At 39.3% G+C, this 21,278-nt stretch overlaps 1 protein-coding gene across 1 annotated transcript in view; it reads right to left on the bottom strand.

Moving 5' to 3' along the window:
• rngtt (RNA guanylyltransferase and 5'-phosphatase) overlaps window positions 1–21,278 on the bottom strand; it is a 161,358-nt gene that overhangs the window by 31,214 nt on the left and 108,866 nt on the right. Inside the window, exon 13 of the mRNA XM_041804477.1 lies at window positions 3,942–4,042. Within this exon, the coding sequence (XP_041660411.1) occupies window positions 3,942–4,042 (101 nt within the window). The remainder of the gene's footprint in view (window positions 1–3,941; window positions 4,043–21,278) is intronic.

Raw genomic sequence — 21,278 nt, 5'->3', positions numbered from 1 at the left:
ACCAAACAGTGTCAGGATCAGGATATGAACCTGCGACCAGTCTACTGGGGACTGTAGCCACTGTAAGTTGCTGCCTGCTTTTCTAGCTGAGCTTAAATGGCGCCTGACATTAAGAAAACTGCAGCTAATTTTGTGGCAGTGCAACACACGGTTTCCTTACTTTGTGAAGGTTTATTAACCACAAGTTGCTGACTTTGATGCTCTCCCATCAGTCAAAAGTGACAGCCTGTGACTTCATTGTCTTGATTACGGCTCCTTTACACAGAATATGGATTGAAATGATGTAATGATGAGTCTGACCGAGCACAGTAGAAAGACTAGTAACTGAAGCCTCCATGATTGCCTCTAGAGAGCAAATCCAAGGCACTCTGTCTGAATCATTCTCCTTTCTTGGTCTTCAAAATCACTACACACCTAGTGAATGATGATATAACCATTACTCATCGCCTCATCAAAATGCTGGTTCAAAATACCCAGAATTAAAGAAATCCATACAATACTTGGCTCTGTTGGTTTCCCACACATGGGAGGGGCACTGGCATCCTTCTCTGGAATGGCTTCATCTTTCCATTTTTTTCTCTTCCACCTCTCAGCACTTCCTGCAGCACAATAATCACCGTCTGCTGCCTCTGTGCTCGCTTTCACAAAGGCAATAAAACTTGCAAGGCTGTATGCCTCGGTGGTACACAAAGACGTGCTCAAGGACTGACTGTGTGGGCTGATGAATAAACAGTTGTTACCTCTCTACATGTCTGTCCATTTCTCCACCTCTCAGACAGCAGCTACAGAGAGATGTGAAAACCTACACCACGCCTGATGGTCCAACGAGCACAATTTCATCTTTTGGGGAACTATCTGACAAAATCTCTAAAGGCAACAATGTCAGTGAGTGTTCTCCCACACACACGTGAGAGTCAGGAAGCTGACGAGCTGGACTTCTGGCTGGCTTTGGAGCAGAATGCACGTCTGTGCCCTGCTGTGCTCCCCTCAGTCTGTTGTTGCTGAATGATGGCAGGCTCGTGGCTACAAAGCTGGGACAGTCACTAAGGTCACCTGGCTCTCAAAGGGAAAAGTCAGCATGACCACAAAGCTTTTTGGTGTGGGTCTGTTTGCCTTCACTCACACAATACTGACAGACTCAGCTGAAGACATAGCACACAGACAGAGGAGATGAGCAGTGTGGTGTAAAGGATGAAAAAAGTCTCCAGCCGTGTGAGCAACTTTGTCAGATCGTTCTGGGGAGCAGTAACTGTGTGGTGCTTGAGGTTTTACGTGAACAACAGCATGCTACCATGTTCACAATGACAGTGCTTACATGTGATTTGAAAGTTACAATGTTAGAATGACTTCATTTCCTCTGAGGCCTAAAAAGTAGAGCAGAGGCTGATGGGAATGTCAGCAGTTTTGCCAGTGGACAAAATAAACATACAGAGAAATAATGATGTGCCCTTTTTCAAAAAGAACGGACTAATGAAGTTTACGGAAACCATCCTTTGGAAAACTAAATACCAAATTCTGAAGCTGTGGATCCATCAGTCCAAATTTAAATCTCATGGAGGCACTACAAGAAAACTCTGGTAGTAAGAAGTTTGTAGGATGTATCATCTGGGGAAATATGGATAGAAAAATGTATGCAAACCCATCCATTAGCTGTTGCTATATGTACAGGTGCATCTCTAAATATTAGAAAATATTCAAAAAGTTCACCTGTGTCTCGTAATATTTCAATACGTTTTTATTTTAGTGTTGAGATTCCTGACTTACAGCTCAAGGAAATAAAAAAAAAAAAACCATCTATAAAAAATTAGAGTATTATATAACACCATAAAGGATTCATAATACTGATATCATGTTAAACTTCTTAAAATACAGTATATGACTTACTTGTCAGGGCTCCTTTTTGCAAATGACTGCATCAAAACAATGTGACATGGAGGCTGCTGGTCAGTCATGAAGCCCAAGTTGCTCTGATAGCAGCTTTCGGCTCGTCAGAAATGTTGGCTCTGGTGTCTCTAATCTCCCTTTGGACAGTACCCCCAAGATTTTCTATAGGGTTCAGGTCAGTCCACTTGGCTTGCCAATCAAGTACAGCAACCTTATGGTCTGTCAACCAGTTACTGGTAGTTTTGTCTTCACTGTGGGCAGATGACAAGTCTGCCGGAAAAGGAAATCAGTATCTCTATAAAACTTCTCAGCAGATGGAAGCATAAACATCAACATCTTCTGGTAGACGGCTGACAGCGTTGACTCTGGATTCGATAAAGCCCAGTGGAACAACAGCAGCAGATGATGTGGCACCCCAAACCATCATAGACTGTGGAAACTGAAAATACTGGACTTTAATGCTCCATGCACACGGAGACAAATTCAGGAGTATAATCAAAAGTTTTTTGTTGTATCGGCATTTCATCCACAAAGAAATGGTGTTTTGGGAGGCTGTTAAATGCTACTTTTTGAAACCGGGTCTCAGAGTGAACAAATCTGTAAACGCTTACCGTTTTGTCTCTGTGTGGACAGCCAACCGCATCTTTCTTGAAATGATTACATCATACATAGCATAGCCAACTTAAGCCGCATGCGCTGGTCCAGCCAAAACAACAACGGCGGTTACAGGGTTGTGTTCTGTTGTGTTTATACACATGCTCCGTGATCATCTTCTGTCTTTTTGGTGCATTTCCGTGGCAGCGTTACAGCGCCACTAACAGGCTTGGCATATACAACAGCGTTTTCATTTCCTGAAATGATCCCATGTTTATGGAAAAAGTTTTCGAAACGAAACAAAAATATACCATATAAACCTCCGTGTGGACAAAGCTTAAGCACCTCGGATTCTGTGCCACTTGGATTTCCCTCAAGAATCTGGGACCTTGATTTGCCAATTAAACCAGTTAAGTTAGGAACTTTGGACCAATGAGGTTGAGTTCTTTGTCTCTTTATCCAAGGTGAGACCCTGATGACATTGTTCGTGGTGCAGGCTTGGCTTGACACTAAGAACACAACACTTGTGGCCCATTTCCTGAACTCCTCTATGTGTGGTGACTCCAGTCTCAGTCCACTTCTTGTGAAGTTCTTGAGTCTTGAATGTGCTTTGTTTGACAATCCTCTGAAGGCTGAGCTCAACCCTGTTGCTTGTTACTTTTCCCTTCCAGTCAACTTTCCATGAATATGCTTTGATACAGCCTCTGAGAACAGCCTGACTTTTCAGCAATGACCTTTTGTGGCTCACCCTTCTTGTGGAGGGTGTCAATGAGTGTCTTCTGGACAACTGTCAAGTCAGTAGTCTTTTCCATAGTTGCGGTTTTGTCTTCTGAACCCTTCAGCTGCCAGTATTAGTCCAAATTAAAGAAAGACAAAGCAACCAACTACTGGACACGCTCTGCACATTTTTCAAGAATTAATTACGTCACAGCTTGTTTTAATTTCTAATCAAAAATGACCTGCAGGAATCAATTTCCTTTTTCTCATGTTTCCCTGCAGAGTTCAAATGTTTACCTGGATGAGGACTCGTCTTGCATCAGTGTGTTTGAATTATTTATGGTGCAGAGTATAATAAGCATAAAATGAGAGATCATGGGAAGGGCAGTAGAGTTCCTTATGTATATATTGTCATATGCAGTATATGAAATTTCTGGAGTAGGATACTTTGGTGCATGAAGGCGGTGATGGAGAAGGGAATGAACTTTACCACACTGTAGCACCATTACTGTAAGATACTGTAAGATGTATTTGAAGCCTAGAGCAAAGAGGAGATGACAGAAAAAGATGGCATAGTAACGAAAAGATTAATGTCAGGGGAATTCAATGGCTTTGTTTGATTCAAAGCAAGCTTCTGACACTGACAGTCACAGCAGCTGTACACGTATGCGTGAATGCCTCAGAGTAAGCCTGGGTGTCACAAAATGATGGGTGCTATTTAGATTCACGAGGCATTGAGGACTCACCCTTCTCCTCCGACTTTGGTGATCTTGAGGCGAAAGTCCACAGAGTTCAGATTGGGGGGTTTCCACTTGAGGATGTCATCACACCTCCCGGCCTTGTATCTCTGCAGGAAAAACATCAAAACAAAACTGAATAAATTTGGAAGATTTGCAACGGATGAAAAACAAATTAAAGCAGCTTTCATGGAACAACGGTGAGGCTTTTGCTCATTTTTGTCAGCCCAGAACTCTGCAGACTTAATGGCTGAATAATTTGTGAGCAGAGTAGACATTAAGAAACAGTCACAGTTAAACTCTCATACAAATTAGGCTCCATTGTGATTCACTGTTGGCATCTTACTATCTGGAGCAGCAAGACATCCTAATGGATTGATACACAGTCACAATTTCTTTCTGGGTATGAACACAATTATGAAATGCAAATAGAAAACTGCAAATTGGGCTCTTTTAAATGAAACAATTACAGGAAAAAAATTTGTTTTGCACACGGAAAGATTTGTGAAAACAAGCTGATTTAATTTGTCACATCACTGCTGTGTTTCCATGTGCAACAGCGTAATCAGACAACATGCTTCCCTCCTCAGCTTTGATTACTTATGTGTAGCTGACATTTAGGAGGACATGAAATAAGCACACTGGAACATGAGAAATGTAAAGGCATGACGGGTGGAGGCGGGGAACAGATGATCAGATTCAGTCACTGTCAGGTTGCCCGGTAACAGAAGTCTACTCCGAGGATATGTATGGGAAACAAGACAGGATTCCTCTCGAGGGCCTGCGCTGTCACAGTAAACGACCAAATAAGGAGTTCCTGGCTCCACCCACACATTGAACCTATGGCAGGAGTTTAAAAAGGAACTTTAAATCACCAACAGCAAATAGAAAGAAACATACCACAACTCACACTACTCCTCCACAACATGAGGCCTGGTTTGGCAAGTGGTCTGATCTGCTGAATCGTAGGAAATCTGGCAGTCTTTTAATTTCTTTCTCAAGTTTTCAGTTAATTCAGGGTCAAGCAAAACCTTGAGAAATTATACTCATCTGTGGGGATTCTGCAGCCCATGCTTTGTGATGTAACTAGACTATTTCAGAACAGTACTACAGACATTTGCAGTTTGAATGGACTGGTTGTAGCTTGAATCAGGTCTTCCAATGCTGTTGACTGCTATTCAGTTGTCAAATTGCAAACAGCTGGTTTTTGAATGTTGCACAGATAAATAGAAAATGGACACTTAGTTTGATAGGCTATAAACCCCAACAAATATTTGTTAAAAGTTGAATATTTATTTTGAGAAAACCCCTCAGTGAATTTTAGAAATGACTGCATCTATATTTTTTCACACTGAAATTTCAGCCTAATAAGCACTCCTGTCCCCTCCTTCAGCTTTAACTCGTCTCCTGCAAATCTCTGGCCCTGAACTGGGCTTTGAAAATACTCCGGTCGGTGTGGGATACCAGAAGCACTCGTGTTGTCTCTCTTTTTACAATGACATAATTGTATGAAGAGGAGGGGAAAATGGTAAAAAAAAAAAAAAGCGAAAATGGGCTAAAAGGGGAAAAAGAAGTTGCAAACATTGGCAAAAGTGGCAATAACGTTGCAAAAAAAGGGTAAATAGCAGCAAAAATGGGTTAATAGTTGCAGAAATGGGCAAAAAGTAGCAAAATGGGTAACAAAGCGGAAATAACAGCAGCAAACATAGGTATAAAACTGCAAGAATAAAGCGTAAAGTGGCAAAAATGGGTGGAAAAATGGCAAAATTAGGATTACAGTAAAAAAAAAACAAAAAAAAAAACAAGTGACATAAATTGGTAGAAAGTGAGACTGGGGTTAAAGTGCCAAAAAGAAGTGCCCAAAATTTGGTGTTAAATTTTCTATTGTAATAAAAAATTGGCATTAATGGGAAATATTGTCAAGAAGTTGAAAAAAGGGTGACAAACAGCAAAAACAGGTTAAAGAAGTGATAAACATGGACAAAAAAGTGGCAATTAAGTCACAAAAAAGGTAAATAGCAGTGAAAAAGGTTTAAGAGTGTCAAAAACAAGGGAAAAAGGGCAAGATGCAGCAAAATAGGTTGTTAGTGGCAGAAATGGGCAAAAAGCAGCAAAAACTGATTAAAAGTGGAAATGACAGTAGCAAATAGAAAAGCACTCGGAGAGCGCAGACCTCTGCCATTAGCCCTATCTCCCAATAGTAAAGAATCCTTTAAAAAATTCCTGGATCCAGACGGTGATCCGGATCACTCCCAGAATCTAATCAGTTCTTTCTTATGCCATTTCAGACATTTCCTGAAAATTTCATGAAAATCCATCAATAACTTTTTGAGTTATGTTGCTAACAAACAAACAAACTAACAAACCCTGCCGATCACATAACCTCCTTGGCGGAGGTAATAAGGACAAAAAGCGGTAAAAAACTGGTAAAAAGTGGCAAAAAATTGATTAAAGTACAAAAACATGTTGCAAAAAATTGGTGGAAAGTGGCAAAAATGGGATTTAAGTGCCAAAAAGAAGTGGAAAAATTCGTGTTAAATTTTCCACTGGCAAAATAGTGGTATTCATGGGTATCCAATGGCAGAACATTGCAAAAACAGAACAACATCAGAACCCAATCATAGCTTGATACACTTCTCAGCTCCAAAATGAGGGAACTGTTCACAAGGATGCTAGCCCCAGGGCTACTGATCCAACATATGCATTCATATTATCAATAACTGGGGAGGGGCCATTCTTTGGGTTTGTCAGGCTAGCCAACTGTGTGGGCAGGCCTGCTGGTAGGTATAGGTACTCATCGCCACATTCAACCACCAGGCAGTCGTTGTCCTGACGCAGAAACAAAAAGAAACATTTCTGATATTTCCAAACAGACCTTACAAAATGCTAAAATGTATGACCAAATCTGATTTGGTCAGTGCTTGAATAAATTCTGTTTGACAGGAAGTATTCTCACTTTAACATTCTGTAGCTGATAGCTAACAAAGAAACTCTAACTTAAATTGGTTGAGTCAAGGGCAGACGGTTATTTGTCTCTTTAGTTGTAAAGTGAACGGGAAACATGCGTGGAGTGTCCTTCTGCTTTCTCCGCTGTGGAGCTGTGAGTGTGGGAGGCAGCAGCCTTCATGTGTCTTTGAAACCAGGACACTTTACAAAGGCTATTCACTGCAGTCAGCCAGAGAGCAGGAAAAGAGGCCATGTCTCTTTTTGAAGAACCTCGACTGAGTACATCTTTTCTTCTGAAGAAACGTGGGTGTAGAAAGGAACATTCTTCAATGCAGTGAGTTTTGCTGTGCTGTGCAGGCATCAAAATAACCTCTACTGAATTGACTTGAAGCTCTAACATGAAATGAAATCTATATACAGGCCTCTAGTGATTGAATCCTCCTGAAAGTTTGATCATTTTACTTCATAAGTCAGCTGAATAAAGCGAAAGAAATATAGTACTAATATCTGAAGTGATATTGCTATGAAGTTTGCTTGCGTCTTCACTGTGCAAAATCAATCGCAGCACATTAAAACCTCAACTGATGAATGAAATTACACCCCCTGGAAAATCCTCCACCCAGAGCATCTCTTGATTCCTGTTCTTAACCCTGCGCGCTAAAATGAGGATGCTACATTTTTGCGAGCGAAGAAAAAAATCACTTTAAATCCATCCAAGCCTGCATAACCATAGCAACAAGCCCATGAAAACTCAATCAGACTGCAGATTAAATAAACAGCCGACCTTAGAATTTTTTCCTAAATGAGAGAGCCGCTGATAGCACTCGCACTTCCATTCCTTTTGTTGGTCACGTCGATAAGTGACTGCACATAGAAAACAAAGAGCTTTATTATCGAGAGGCCAACACAGATGGAGACAAACCCAGCCTCACATTTGGAGCACATCTCTCATCCATCAAACTCATTTTCATGTAATGATGTTTGGTTGCATATAAATGATTGCCCTTCTGTTTGGAGATAGAAATTCAGAGGCTGCGGGGAGAGGAAGCAGCGAGGGAGATAAACAGTGGAAATGCAGGCTGCATGCTTTCTCCACCTATTAGAGAAATGGAATATTAATGGCAAAATTAAATACTTTAATTACAGAATGGAATTTAGCGTAGTGAATTGTCCTCAGAAATAAATAATTATGTTTTTTTTTTTAATAAATAACTCCAACTAGTCCAAAGGTAGCTGCAAAAAAATTGCTTCCAAAAATAACTTATCAAATTTGAGATCTTTATTGGACTTGTTAACGTTCATCTAAGATAATAACTCTTAATCTTGATTAAATATACTTCACTCTCACCGATCACTTCATTAGGTACACCTGTGCAACTGCTCATTAACACACATATCCAATCAGCCAATTACACGGCAGAAATCACTGCATTTGGCATGGCCAAAGTCTTCTGCATCAACTTTCTTTTTCATTCTGATGTTGGCTTTATCTTCAGCAGACTGTCTCAACCATGTCTACCTGCCTAAATGTATTGGTAAGCCATTTGTGCCAAGCTATATTTAAAAATATCAGTAGCTGTCCCTGTCTCTTTGGATTATATTCAAAGCCTAGCATTGTTCCCCTACCACTTATGTGATGCAGGGGCCCGCCGCCAAAACAAGACCCCATGCTAGTCCAAGTAGAAGACACAACATATATTATGGAATTTAGCCAATGAAATGTACACACAGTCTTCTAATTTCAGCAAAACATCAGTGTCTTCATTCATTTTTCTGGTGTTTCTGCTCTGCTCCCTTGTTCCTGCTGAGTAAGAATGTCAAGATTTTTGATACTGTGATTGTGGGCTTTGAACTAGGGATGCACAATCATTATCGGTACTAATAAATTATTGGCCGATATTGCATATATTTTACATATATGCATATACCAACCTCCTGGACACTGAGGTGAATAAAAGTAGTCTATCTGAACAGTGATTTTGCTATGTTTAAAAGCATCAAGTGAACCCTTTTTTTCCACTTGTTCCTACAGACTTGACCAAAGCTGAGCAGGCTTGCGGGCTCACTGACCAAACCACCTCCTCCCTGTGTCAGAGCTGCTGTCAAATATTCACAGGTAGTTGTGTGCTGGGATGGTTTGTCTCAGTATCATAGACAAGTAGTGTTGCAACTGGTGCATCTGGGTAAAGGTGTGTTTGAATCAATGTCTCACTTGTCCCAATTTTACAGTAGTTAAACAAAGCCTGAATTTTGGCTTGAGACTGCACAAATGGTGCACAAAATATCAAATTATAGCAAGTACAATACTCATAATGAAGTTTAGCGTTAGTTCATGCAGGACACAGTAGTCATACGCCCAGCTGTGATCATCTGACAGCCAGCTGATTGCAATTATCGCCGCCCAGCTCCCACAGCCATCACAGCTCTTTCTCTCAGCACAGCACTCCATATGATGTATTTCTCACTAATCCCTGCTTCTACTAATGCTGATACACCACACTGCTGCTGCTGGCAAAGCTTAACCTCCTCCACCCCAGCCTCCTCCTTTATAGCAAAAAGGATCTTATATTTTAGTCAGTACACATTGTGAATATTGTGTCCACCCATAGGGGGGGTTCTGGCTATGCACTCCCTGGAAAGTCAAAGCATGCTGCTTGACTAACCCAGGGAGCATCTTTTGAGCAGAGCCTTCTCTGCCAAGTGAAACTGTATATCCATTTTGCAATAAGATGGTAAAATTATGACAAGAGTGTTCCTGACTGAAATTTAAGAAAATGTGAATGGATGTACAGTGTCCCCGTACAAAGCACAGCAAACTTTTACATGGTTGAATACAGGACAAACTAGTCGAAAAATGAGGTTTAAAATGAGCAGCAGTTTACATCATCTATGTGCCAACTCCATCTTATTAAATAGCTCATGTATTGAATACTATAAGCCTGATATCATATTATACCTTTTTAAATAATGCTTCTTGCTAAACAGTGGCTGGTAAAAAGTGTGTGTCATGTTTGAATCCATCAGCTACAGTGTTGGATAGAACCAAAGTACCCATGTTTTGAACAAACCCCCCCCCGATATACGCTTGTACTGTATTTTCACCCAAATATACTGAGTGGAGAGAAAGAGACAGTGATGGGTGATCAATCAAGAGTGAGTTCCACAATCCTGTTCAACTTTGTTAGCTGTGGTAAGGTGTTTTTTTTCATGGAGGAAGGGCTTTTTCTGTATATCAAATGTACACTTTATAAATCTTATATTTGTATATAACATATATTTGTATATCTGTATACTTTTTCTGTATGTTAAACTATATATTTAACATTTTGTAATTAGGCTATTTTAAAAGTGAACATTTCAGTAACTTATGTAGGTCAGGTTTTAACTTTTGGTATCCTTACCCATATCCTAACGCTTACCTCAAACCTAACTGGCAGTTTAATGTGATTTTATTTTGAAAGTTTTGCATATTTCCATCCTAACAGTGGTGCTGTCTGATAGCAATGGTCTGCACAGCAGGCATCTGAGGGAGGTGGTCTGCAGCCAGACTTTGTTGGGAAAATCATATTTATTTTTGCTTTAATTTGTAATAAGAACATCTGAATTTTGGCTCAGTGACTCAGCCTTTAACTGAAGAAATTATGACTGTTTCCTCTTCTTATCCCATTTGCCAGACTTAAAAATACTGCTCTAAAACATTTATGCTACAGAAACAGCTTTTATTTACTGCTGACTTTTAATACCTAATTAAATTGAAAGGCGCAACACGTGTAAAGCATGCATGTTCTTTTAGTGCAAAAGTAATATAGATCGTCACACCATGACTGTACGGAGCCCCTCAAGGGACATAGGAGAAAAAAAAAAATTTAAGGGAGAAAAAAATTTTTTTAAGGGACATGAAAAAAAACCCTTCCTTAAAAAACCAACAACGCCCCCTTTGATAAATATTCCATGTGGCTTCAGTTTATCGTATGAATCCAAGAGCCAGATGAAGTTAGATCCTTTTGCAAAGTAGTTCCGTCTACTTAAACGGCTCGCTTGTCTTACTGAATGCTGTCCTGGATCCATCTCTTTCAAACCCATTTGTATGTTTTCTTTACTTACACGTAATATTAGCTCCCTGCATTTGGCACACACCCATCTGTATGTGCAGTTGTCCGACATTTTGTCAGAAGTTTTACAACGAAAGAGTCCCCTTTCACCTGAAATGCCTTCAAATGCCTTTCTCTGGGACGAAAAGCATGCCTGCAACTAAGCATGGATTGAATTTCTTTAAATTTTAGGCCAATTTCGAAGTAAAATTCAATGAATCGCCCCCACAGTTGCTCGCCCTCAATTGTTTTGGTTGGTTTGACCCGGAAGTAGGTACTGCTACGTCATTTCAATCTCCTTTTGCAAGATCTTGCAGAACTGTTAAAACAAATTAAAAAATTCTCCCATATTTTCATGTCCCTTAAAAAAAATACATTTTTTCTCTCTTCATTTTTTTTTCTCCTATGTCCCTTAAAGGGCTCCATATGACTGTGATTCTGTTTAGGGAAAAGAAGACCTCCTTTTTGATGGTGTGGATGGATTATTAATGGTTTGTCTTTAGAGCAGACTGAGGGAGACTAGATCATTGATGGGCAGTCTGGCTTGGCCGTTAATGAGCGAGAGAGAGAGCAGCACACTGTGCAGATTATTAGGAAGAACCAGACCAGGCAAGAACTTTCAGCACTACATCCAGTCTTTTCTGTGTTTGTTTTAAGGATTTGCCAGACTTTTATCTTATATTTTGCAACTTTATAAATTAAACTCACAGGTGAAAAAATAATAATGGTTATCATAAAAACAATAATAAAATAACCGAAAAAGGAAAATTGTAAAACTGAAAAAATGTTTTCAGTAACTTCCCTGACCTTTTTATAATTGCATAATATAAAATAAATTCTTTAAAACACTTATTAGACCATACATGATTAATCAAAGAGATTTCACTCATTACTTACTTTCTATCTTGTCCCATAAACCTGGCTGCTCCTGAATCCTCAAATGTTTCTGCCTGGACTTCATCTTCTATCTCTTGTTCAAAAGTCTGAATAAAACAACTGTTCAAAGTCTGAGCATGTCATGACTGCAGGCTCACCAGCTGTAAAGGCTGACAAAGTGCTCCTCTGCTGCCTCTGCACTTTTCTATTTCTACTTGAACTAAACCTTTTTGGCGATAAAGATAAAAAAACTTTAAGTATTTCACAAAACTGCCAGCTAAGACTTTTAGAACTCCCACAAGCAGCTGCTTTTACAGAAGTGTCCAAATTGGACCAGGAAATATGGCAACAATGCTTACCCAAGCATGAAGGCTACATTAAAGCTCCTGAAGAAACCTGAAAGTCAAAAATGATGAGAAAGGTCAGATTCATCAAAACAACCATGTCCTACTACAGAGGCTGGCATCAAAACTGCTTTTAGGATGATATTGTGATTAAACTATGGCTGGCATCAGTTAATGAAAGCAAATTTGGTGAGTTTGTGATGTAAAGGGCCAAACTGCTGCCCTTCCCTGCTGTCAATAGAGTAGAAACAGTAGGGGGGAGCGAAGCAAACAGACAGTGTGACAAGATATTGATCTGCTGTTGATGTGAGATTTGTTACCCTTTTAAAGTCCAGAAATAGCCATGCTGTATTTGATCTAGGACAATCCATATTTCCACAGGAGAAAACAGGGCCCCATCATTTTCACTTTGCAAGAAAAAGGAAAGAAATCACTAAAGCAGAAAACTCAAAATATGGAACCATTGCTCTCTGCACTACAGTTTAAGAAATAAAATATCAGTTTCTCATTTAAGGGATATCCCTGATTCAACAATAAGGTTGTCATTATTTTCAGTGCTTTAATACTTTACAATACCACACCATTAGGAACAATTCTACATTATTTTCTTCATAAATAGTGACAAACCAAATCCTACAGATTGTTGGTAATATTTAATAATAATATTTAATTTAATAATATTTAACCCAAAGCTGCCATTGGAAAATCTAAGCACTTTCAAAATATGTGGGAAATCTGTCTGGGCAATTCAGACTGTATGCAGAATTTTAACTGTAATCGATAGAGGTGTTTGTATCATTTGGAAAAGTTTGCCTGGTTGTCAGGTCATGCCCCATGCATGGAGGCCACCCAGGTTCAAATCTGGACAGTAGCTTCCTCCCCACCTGTTTTTCCTCATGTCACCCTGTTTCCACCTCCACAGTTCTCTATAAATAAAGACATAAAAAGCCCAAATTTATATGTATTTCTAAACTGCAAATAGAACCCTCTTCAGCAGCATTCAGCAGTATATTTCGGAGGTCTGATAACTTAAACCAAAAATGTTCAGTGATAAAGGCTACTGAAAATGCAAGCAAACTGCCTTTATAAACAGTCTTCTTTGCAAAAGTACGAAGTAGACTGTTTATATAGATGAATATACTATTCCCCAGTCAAAGCTTTATGGGAGAGTGGCAAAGAGAAAGTTACTGTTCAAGAAAAGTCAATTCAATCTCAACTAGAGTTTGCCAAAAGACATGTGGGAGACTCCATGTACAGTGGTGGCAGCATCATGCTGTGGGGATGCTTCTCAGAAGCCAGCCCTGGAAGGCTTGTAAAGGTAGAGGGTAAAATAAATGTGGAAGAGTAGAGGAAAACCCTGGAGGACAATCTTATTCAGTCTGCGAGGGAACTACGGCTTAGGAGAAGATTTCTAGGACTGTAGTCAACCAAAGAAAAACTTGGGTGACCAAAATTGCACCCAGGCTTCAACCAATCATTCAGGTATAAAAAATAGATAAATTAATAAATCACCTCGCTGGGGACCAGTTTAATCCGTACAGGTTCCTGCTTGGTACTCTGATCCTAAAATGAACATAACAAGCCTTTGAAAGCATTTAAACATTTTTTAGGCTCATCATGTCGTACTAAAAAAACATAATTAAGAGACGACCAGCGTGCACCTGCCTTTGATCTCCGTGATCCCAGTGCGGCAACTCTTTAAACTCATACAGCCGACAAAATAACCTCTGATCATTGATTTTATTCATTTACAGCGGTAACTATTAACAGGATCACTTGATTCAGTCTGCGCCGTATCATTTATGAGCATAAAGCAGACAGCATGCAGTGTTTATTTACGGAGGTGAGAGGGAAAAAGTTCCTTCGTCGGGACTTTATGACCAGCAGACATCGACTTTTATTTCCTCTGCATTCTGTCTTTCTGTAGGAGACTCGCCGACCAGGTGATCTTGGACGGACATAAGCTTTTCTACCAAACCATCGACCATTCGAATGGAAGCTGTCAGCCCTAACGATTTCTTTACCAGCATGACAACATGACCTGAAACATACGGCAAAAACTACACAGAAATGATTTAAAGACAGCAAGATAAATGTTCTGGAGTGGCTGTGTGAAAGCTCAGACCTCTATCAAATAGAGAATTTGTGGTTGGATTTGAAAAGGGCTGTTCATGCCCGATGCCTGTGCAGTCTGACAGAGCTTGAGCAGTTTTGTAAATTAGAATATTAGAATATTTATTCAGTCACTTATCTTATATTACATATTTTTCTTTAATTGACATTTGGCATTGTTATTTTTCTGTCAAAAAAGCCAAATTATATAGACCATGATTGATTTATAAAATCAATAATAACATTCAAGGGGGTCAATACTTTTAATAGGCACTGTATGCAGGATGTACCAAACTTTTTGTATTAAAAATGGGGTACTGACAGTGAGTTTTACACAAAAATTAAAGGATTTGATTTGTCCAATTCCACCTGGGGACAGAATGTTACATTGTTACATTACTCCAAGTTTTTAAATTGCAGTATTTAGGAGATATGTAATTCTTATGATTCACAGGAAGCTAAAAAAATAACTAAAATGATGCACAAGCAACACGGGAAGATTAAGCAGGTAGGAGTGGATTTGGGTATTGCTTATACTGCTGCTGTATTTCTTTTAACTTCTGCAAATAAACCATACCATGAGATTTACCATGAATCCTATTTGCTTGGCTTTTCTAAGATTAGACCGTCTTTGCATGCATATGAATATTAATCCTCTTTCTTGCTACTGTCTGACATGATTTGACTTTTGTGAAAATGAGCAATAAATAAATCATAGCTATTGCAAACATAAATACGGGCTGGGTGTAAGAGCGATGATATGAGTTAGACCAACAAACTCAGGCTTCTTCTGCAGCACAATTATTCATGAATAGTTGAGTGTCTCCTTCACATCAACAGGCTGTTTGTGAAACTGCACACATGCCATCATAATCCCAGATGAAGGAAATGTGACAGATTAAATTAAAGCCTTTCATTATAAACACATGCTTACAAATGTAGGAGAGGACATCTTGCTTGGGGGCCTGTTGCAAGGTATGTCTTTTGATTACATTTTTTTTAGAGTCTCATTTCAATAAGAGTGTTTGGCTCCAAGGCTAAGTATTATTTTGAGCTGCAGATTACAGACGAGAGGCTGAAGAAGTCCAATAAATCTGATCCACAGAGGATGTTACAGCTCAGAAAGGAAAGTGGATGCTGCTTCCTTTTTTTGTTTTTGAGAGGTGCAAATTGGTGTGCTGGCATGAAAAATGTGCCTTGGAATAAACAAGGTTAAGGAATAAAGGGATGGTGGGCACTTTGTAGTAAATCTTGTTTTAAACAGTCTGCAGCTTTGGCACATTGATGCTTGGGAGAATAGATAAGCACACATAAAAAGCTAACACTTATTCATGATCCTGTTAAAAAGCACAATAACAATGATCAGTCTTGGATCATATTTCAAAATTAGGATTCAAAAACTGCACCCAGTCCAAAACTGAGATGAATCCCTTCTGTACTGACTTGGATTTTTGAGTGGAGTCAAAACGACTTGAAATTTATTCATTTGTTTTTTTAAGTGCACTCAGAATAAAAAAAAAAATCGTCTTAATCTTCATCTACAGAGATCGCCATCTGGAAAGCTCTCCCAATAGAAATTTAGCCATCTGTGGCAATGGTTCTGTTTACAATTCAAAATCTTTCTGATGTTCTCCAAACAAAGGAAACATATTCCAAGGACGCCATGTGTGTTGGAGGAGATAACACACCCACTGACTGCGGGCTGCAGCAGAGCTAACCTTTGTGCTCATATTAATGGGCATCACAGGAGTGAGACACTGCTGAGATTAACCCAGAGACCACCCTAATCCCATTCGCACAAGAAGAGATTACTAATGCAGAGGCTGGCCCAGAGATCAACCAAATCAATGTCTTTGGAAAACAACTGCAGAGCAAGGTGGGTTTATCAGGCTTCTATAAACATTAGTCGAAGGCAGAGGTGCTGCTGATAAGGATTTAAAGTTGTTCTTGGGCCCAGGCTGTTCGATTTGCTGTAACTGCTGCATTTTGGCCTTAAGTAAAAAAACGATGCATGAGTAAACCAAAATCTTATCAAATATTTAGTTTGAGGCTGAAACTGACCAAAGATCAGACATCACTGAGCTTAAGCAAAACTCTGTAAATTCTTTTTGAATACCGTTTAATTTTTTATACTGCAGCAATGAGACTATTTCTCCAATGATACGGAGTCCTCATAAACACGGAGTCTGCAAAAATAAGAGCCTTCGACGACCTGCATCTCTCTATTGCTTTTCTTCTAAGGTGTAATAAATGACACTGTTTCATTAATTTAGTAAAAACAGGTAATACACTACATGGACGAAATTATCACCCGTTTTTTTAAATTTCAGGTGTTTCAATCCGACCCGTTGCTACAGGTGTAAAATCAAGTATCTAGCCATGTAGTCTCCATTTGCAAAAAGTTGTGATAAAAATGGATCAGTATGAAGAGCTCAGTGACTTCAAGCATAGTACTGTCTAATCCAATCCAACTTTATTTGTTAAGCACTTTAGAACAACCACAGTTGACCAAAGCACTGAAGTACTGAGATGGATGCTACCTTTGCAATAAGATGCTTTGTGAAATTTCCTCCTGTTGAATATTCCAAGTCAGTGGTAAGTGATATCATTAAGACTCAGCTACAAAGCAGAAGAGCATGTAAAATCACAAGGTGGGGTCAATGCCTGCTAAGGCACATGGTGTGCAAAAGTCGCCAACGCTGTGCTGATTCCATAGCTGAAGAGTTCTGAACTTCCACAGTGGGTCCCCATGGCCAAGCAGCTGCATGCAAGCCTCACGGATGGGGTGGTATAAAGCACACCGACACTAACTGTGGAGCAGAGGAAATGTGTTCTGTGGAGTGACAAACCACGCTTCTCTGTTTGGCAGTCAGAGGGGTAAGTCTGGATTTGGTGGATGCCCGGAGAACATCACCTGCCTGACTGCACTGTGCCAACTGTGAAGTTTGGTGGAGGAGGCATAACGGCATGGGGCTGTTTTTCAGGGTTTGTGCTACCCCCTTATCTCCAGTGAAGACCGATCTTAATGCTTCAGCATACTGAGATATTTTGGACAATGCTATGCTTCTAACTTTGTGGCAACAGTGTGGGGAGAGCTCTATTGTATTTCAACATGACTGTGCCCAAGTGCACAAAGCAAGGACTATAAAAAGAGTATTCGATGAGTTTGGGGTGGAAGAACTTGACTGTCCCACACAGAACCTGGACCTCAACCCCAGCAGCCTTCGTTCTGAGGATTTCTAAAATATGTAGTTTGTGGTTCACTCAGCAACTCAAAAATTTACCAGAACGTTTTTCTCTTTTCTTTCACCTGAACCCCTCACTCTCTAAATGTTATTATAAATAGAAAAAGGATTTCTTGGGTCTAAAAAAAAAAAAAAAAAAAAAAAAAAAAAAGGTAAGAGCTGAATTCAATCTGCAATTGGCTGAATAACTGAATAGAAACTATACACTCAGACTTGAATGATGGGACATGAATGGAGGGGGAGCTAAACTAAAAAACATGCACTTTTTCAGCCTTTACATGCCAAGTTCAACTGATTGTCTAGTTCCTTAAGCTCCTCTACCTTTTGTGCTGTGAGCTCATGCCCACAGCAAACTAAAGACTAAAGCTTCCCTCAGTCTCTGCACTTCCAAGAGTTCAGGGCTTTAGTCACTCTAGTCATATTGTTTAATCTTGGCTGTTTCAATTGATATCTGCGGTTATTGTGATAAATTATGTTTTTGTCCTTTGTGTTTGTGATCTCAGTGGCTTTAGAAATAAGCTGTATGTCCTTTAAAGAGTAGAAAGTAAATGTTTGATTCAGAAAATGGAAAAACAAAAACATATGCCTGCCTTTTTTACTGAACTGTTTGGTTTCTCAGAACTTTACTGCCTTATCATCTTTAGATAGTATTTCCAAAAAATCAATCCAACTGCAAAAATCCAACTGCAAAAATATTTCCTACTAAAGAAGGAAAACAATGAATGCTTTAGTCATCTTATCCTTAAAGACACGAGTCTTCACTCATGGAGGTGGCATTAAGCACTCCTCTTTAACCCATCGTTTAGCTCACAGTACTCAGCATCCCTCACAGATAAGGGTTCATTAACATGGGGGGGGGGCATATGAAGGAGATTATGGACGTGAGCTGGGTGTCAATCAATAATCTAATTACACAAGCAAGAGGTCAAAAAAGGGATAACATTCACACAAAAAACAAGAACTTTCCTTTTATGTTGAATAAAAAATGCAGACTGATTTGGAATGAAAAAAAAACAGAAAAGGTGGAGAAATTTGCAAGCAAGTCTTTATTTTCTAAGTGAATGCTGAAGAATTAAAGCTAAAGCAACCTTTATCCCCCTAATCTTTCTCCAGCCAATGTCCTTAATTCCTCCCTGTAAATTTTTAAAGACCTTTAGGAAAGTCTTCCTCTAATATTTCACTGTTGTTTACCCCTCTGCTCTACAAGTCATACTCAGTGTATGCCACCACACCACATTATCTCCATTGACATTAGGTCAGGTTTCCCATTACTGACTGTGTGCATGCAGAAGCCGAAGGCAGACACATCTCTGCTTTCCATTCCTGTTGTTTCCCATTATGAGAGCAAACAGACAAATCTAAACACAGTAAAACAGGCAGGATGCTTATTTTTAAAAACAAACATACAGAGTTTAAAGAAGACCTCTATTCTGCCATCATTTCTTAATAGTGACTTAAATGTTGATGCTGACGGCTACAAAGAAGCGCAGCTATAATGCAGCATTAAATTGTTTTGTTCCTGTTATCATTATTTTTGTTACAGTGCTGTTTTTCACCCGACAAAGCCTGGGGCTGTTGAGTGTTGCTTTTGCCATCTGAATTAATCTTAGCAGCGTAAATGTACTCTGCTAACTCCATATACTAACTGCAGTGTTGTGTGTTTCAAATTACATCCCTATTTCCTAAAAGTTGGGACATTTTGTAAAATATAAACTAATTAAGAGTGGTAATTCTAAAAGTAATGAAACCCAAATCTCAACAAAATTAGAACCAAATTCAAACAATGGCACTGATAAACATCATTTAAAAAAATCAAACCCATTCAGATTTGATGTTGTCAATATGTTTCAAAAAAGCTGGGACCGGATGTGTTTAACTCTATTACCTTCTCTTCCAACAACACTCAGTACACATTGGCAACTGAGGAGACCAGTTTCTATAATTTTGAAAGTGGAAAGTCTGTCCAGTTTTGCTTAAAGTTTGACTTCAGCTAACTGAAAAGCCCATATTGTGGGCGGTTTATCACCTGGACTCTTCTATGACAAAGCCACTGCTGTTAGATGTTGTTTGGAGATGCTCCAATACCATTTTTTCTTTCCTGATACCAATTCCAAAACCAGAGCATTTGGTATCAGCCGATACAGAGTATCTATCTGATTCCTACTGTTTACTTCTAAATATTAACGACAACTCACACTTCATGCACAGACCTACAGTACGCTATCACCAAGGGCCATTCATACATCAGAATTTCACACTGAAATATCACCATCTGTAATACAGGGCAACTTTACAGTTTCCTGCACACCCTACAATCTACAGTGCCCCTGTATTGAATTAGATGATATCTAAACACCCTGTAAAGTTAAATCCAAAATATGTGTCCTAACACACTACAGATGTTGGAAAAAGGTTACTGTTAATAGAGTTATTTCCAAACTCTATTTGGCAAATGGATCCACATGGATTTAAATTTCAAAGCATCTCTTATGATGCTTTAATGCAGCCTTTCTCCAACCCCAATGGCAGCCGCGAGATGATTTCTGGGGGCCGCCAAATCATTTCGGAAAAATATAAATGCACATAATCAATATTAAATAACATAATTTCAGACAGGGAGTGGTTGTATTTGTTTTCTACTTTATTCACTGTATCAACTGAGTTTGTGTGATCTGATTTGTGTGGGTGAGATTCTGTTCAGTGACACACAGTGGAATAAAGAAACAAAGTGAAAGAAATAAACTTGCGTGTTGTTGCTTTAGCCGCAGCTGCAGTAAGTTTGCCAGCTACCTGTTGATGAAAAATGGAGCCACGGTTTCACAGAAAAAGTGTTACCGCTCAAGACTTGGGTCAGCAGCAGCAGCAGGGGTCTCAAGGTCAGTCACCAGAAAGCCTAACAGCAGCTCCACCACCTGAGAAACCTAAGGCACTGGGGCCGACAGCAGCTGACATCAGAACTTCGAGGCTCCGTAAATATCAGCCTGACTTTTTAAAATATGTCTTTTCATGCACGACCAAAAACAACACGGAATACCCGCAGTGTGTTTTTCATTTTTACAAGCTCTCAGCAGCATAAATGTTCAAAATGAAATGTGTGCTGTTTTTCTCCCCACTGTGTTTCGTTAAGGCTTTAATTAGTATGTGTTGATTGTCGTTTTCTTTAATTAAAACGAAAAATAAAGTTTGCGTTATTTGTTCACATGTTAACTGGCTCAACTACTAGCAATATGATGTGATGTAGCGACCATTGTCGGTCTGTTGGTCACGTTAAAGAGTTATTGCTATGCTGCTATGTGTTTTTCAATAAATCCAAAAGTGATTTGCCAAAAATAAGATGTTATTGTGCCTTTGGGCAAGACCTGTGTCTCAATAAGAAACTGATAGCTTAAGTGTGACCTTAAGTGCTTGTAAATCAGACACAAATAGTGTGCTGTATTGGCCGGGCACGTCAGTGACAAAAAGGACACAGAACGCCTTTAAAATATTAGAAGTTATGAATTCAGGCAGAATGTAATGAAAAAACACAAGTATATATTAAGATTTATTGTACATGTTATTCATCATATACAGAAATATCCCTCAATATCTTGAGCGGAAGCTCATCCCCAGAGGCAAAGCTGCTGCTGTTCTCTCTCTCCAAAATGTTTTCTCTCTCACACTTGTTGACGATCGCTTCACTTAGTTGTGTTTCTGCTATCTTTCGATTTCTCCACTGACATTGGAGTGAAATAA

This window comes from Cheilinus undulatus, linkage group 14 (assembly GCF_018320785.1).
Source record: "Cheilinus undulatus linkage group 14, ASM1832078v1, whole genome shotgun sequence".
Taxonomy (NCBI): domain Eukaryota; kingdom Metazoa; phylum Chordata; class Actinopteri; order Labriformes; family Labridae; genus Cheilinus; species Cheilinus undulatus.
Note: the sequence above shows the minus strand (reverse complement) of the source record. Positions and strands in the feature narration are given on the sequence as shown.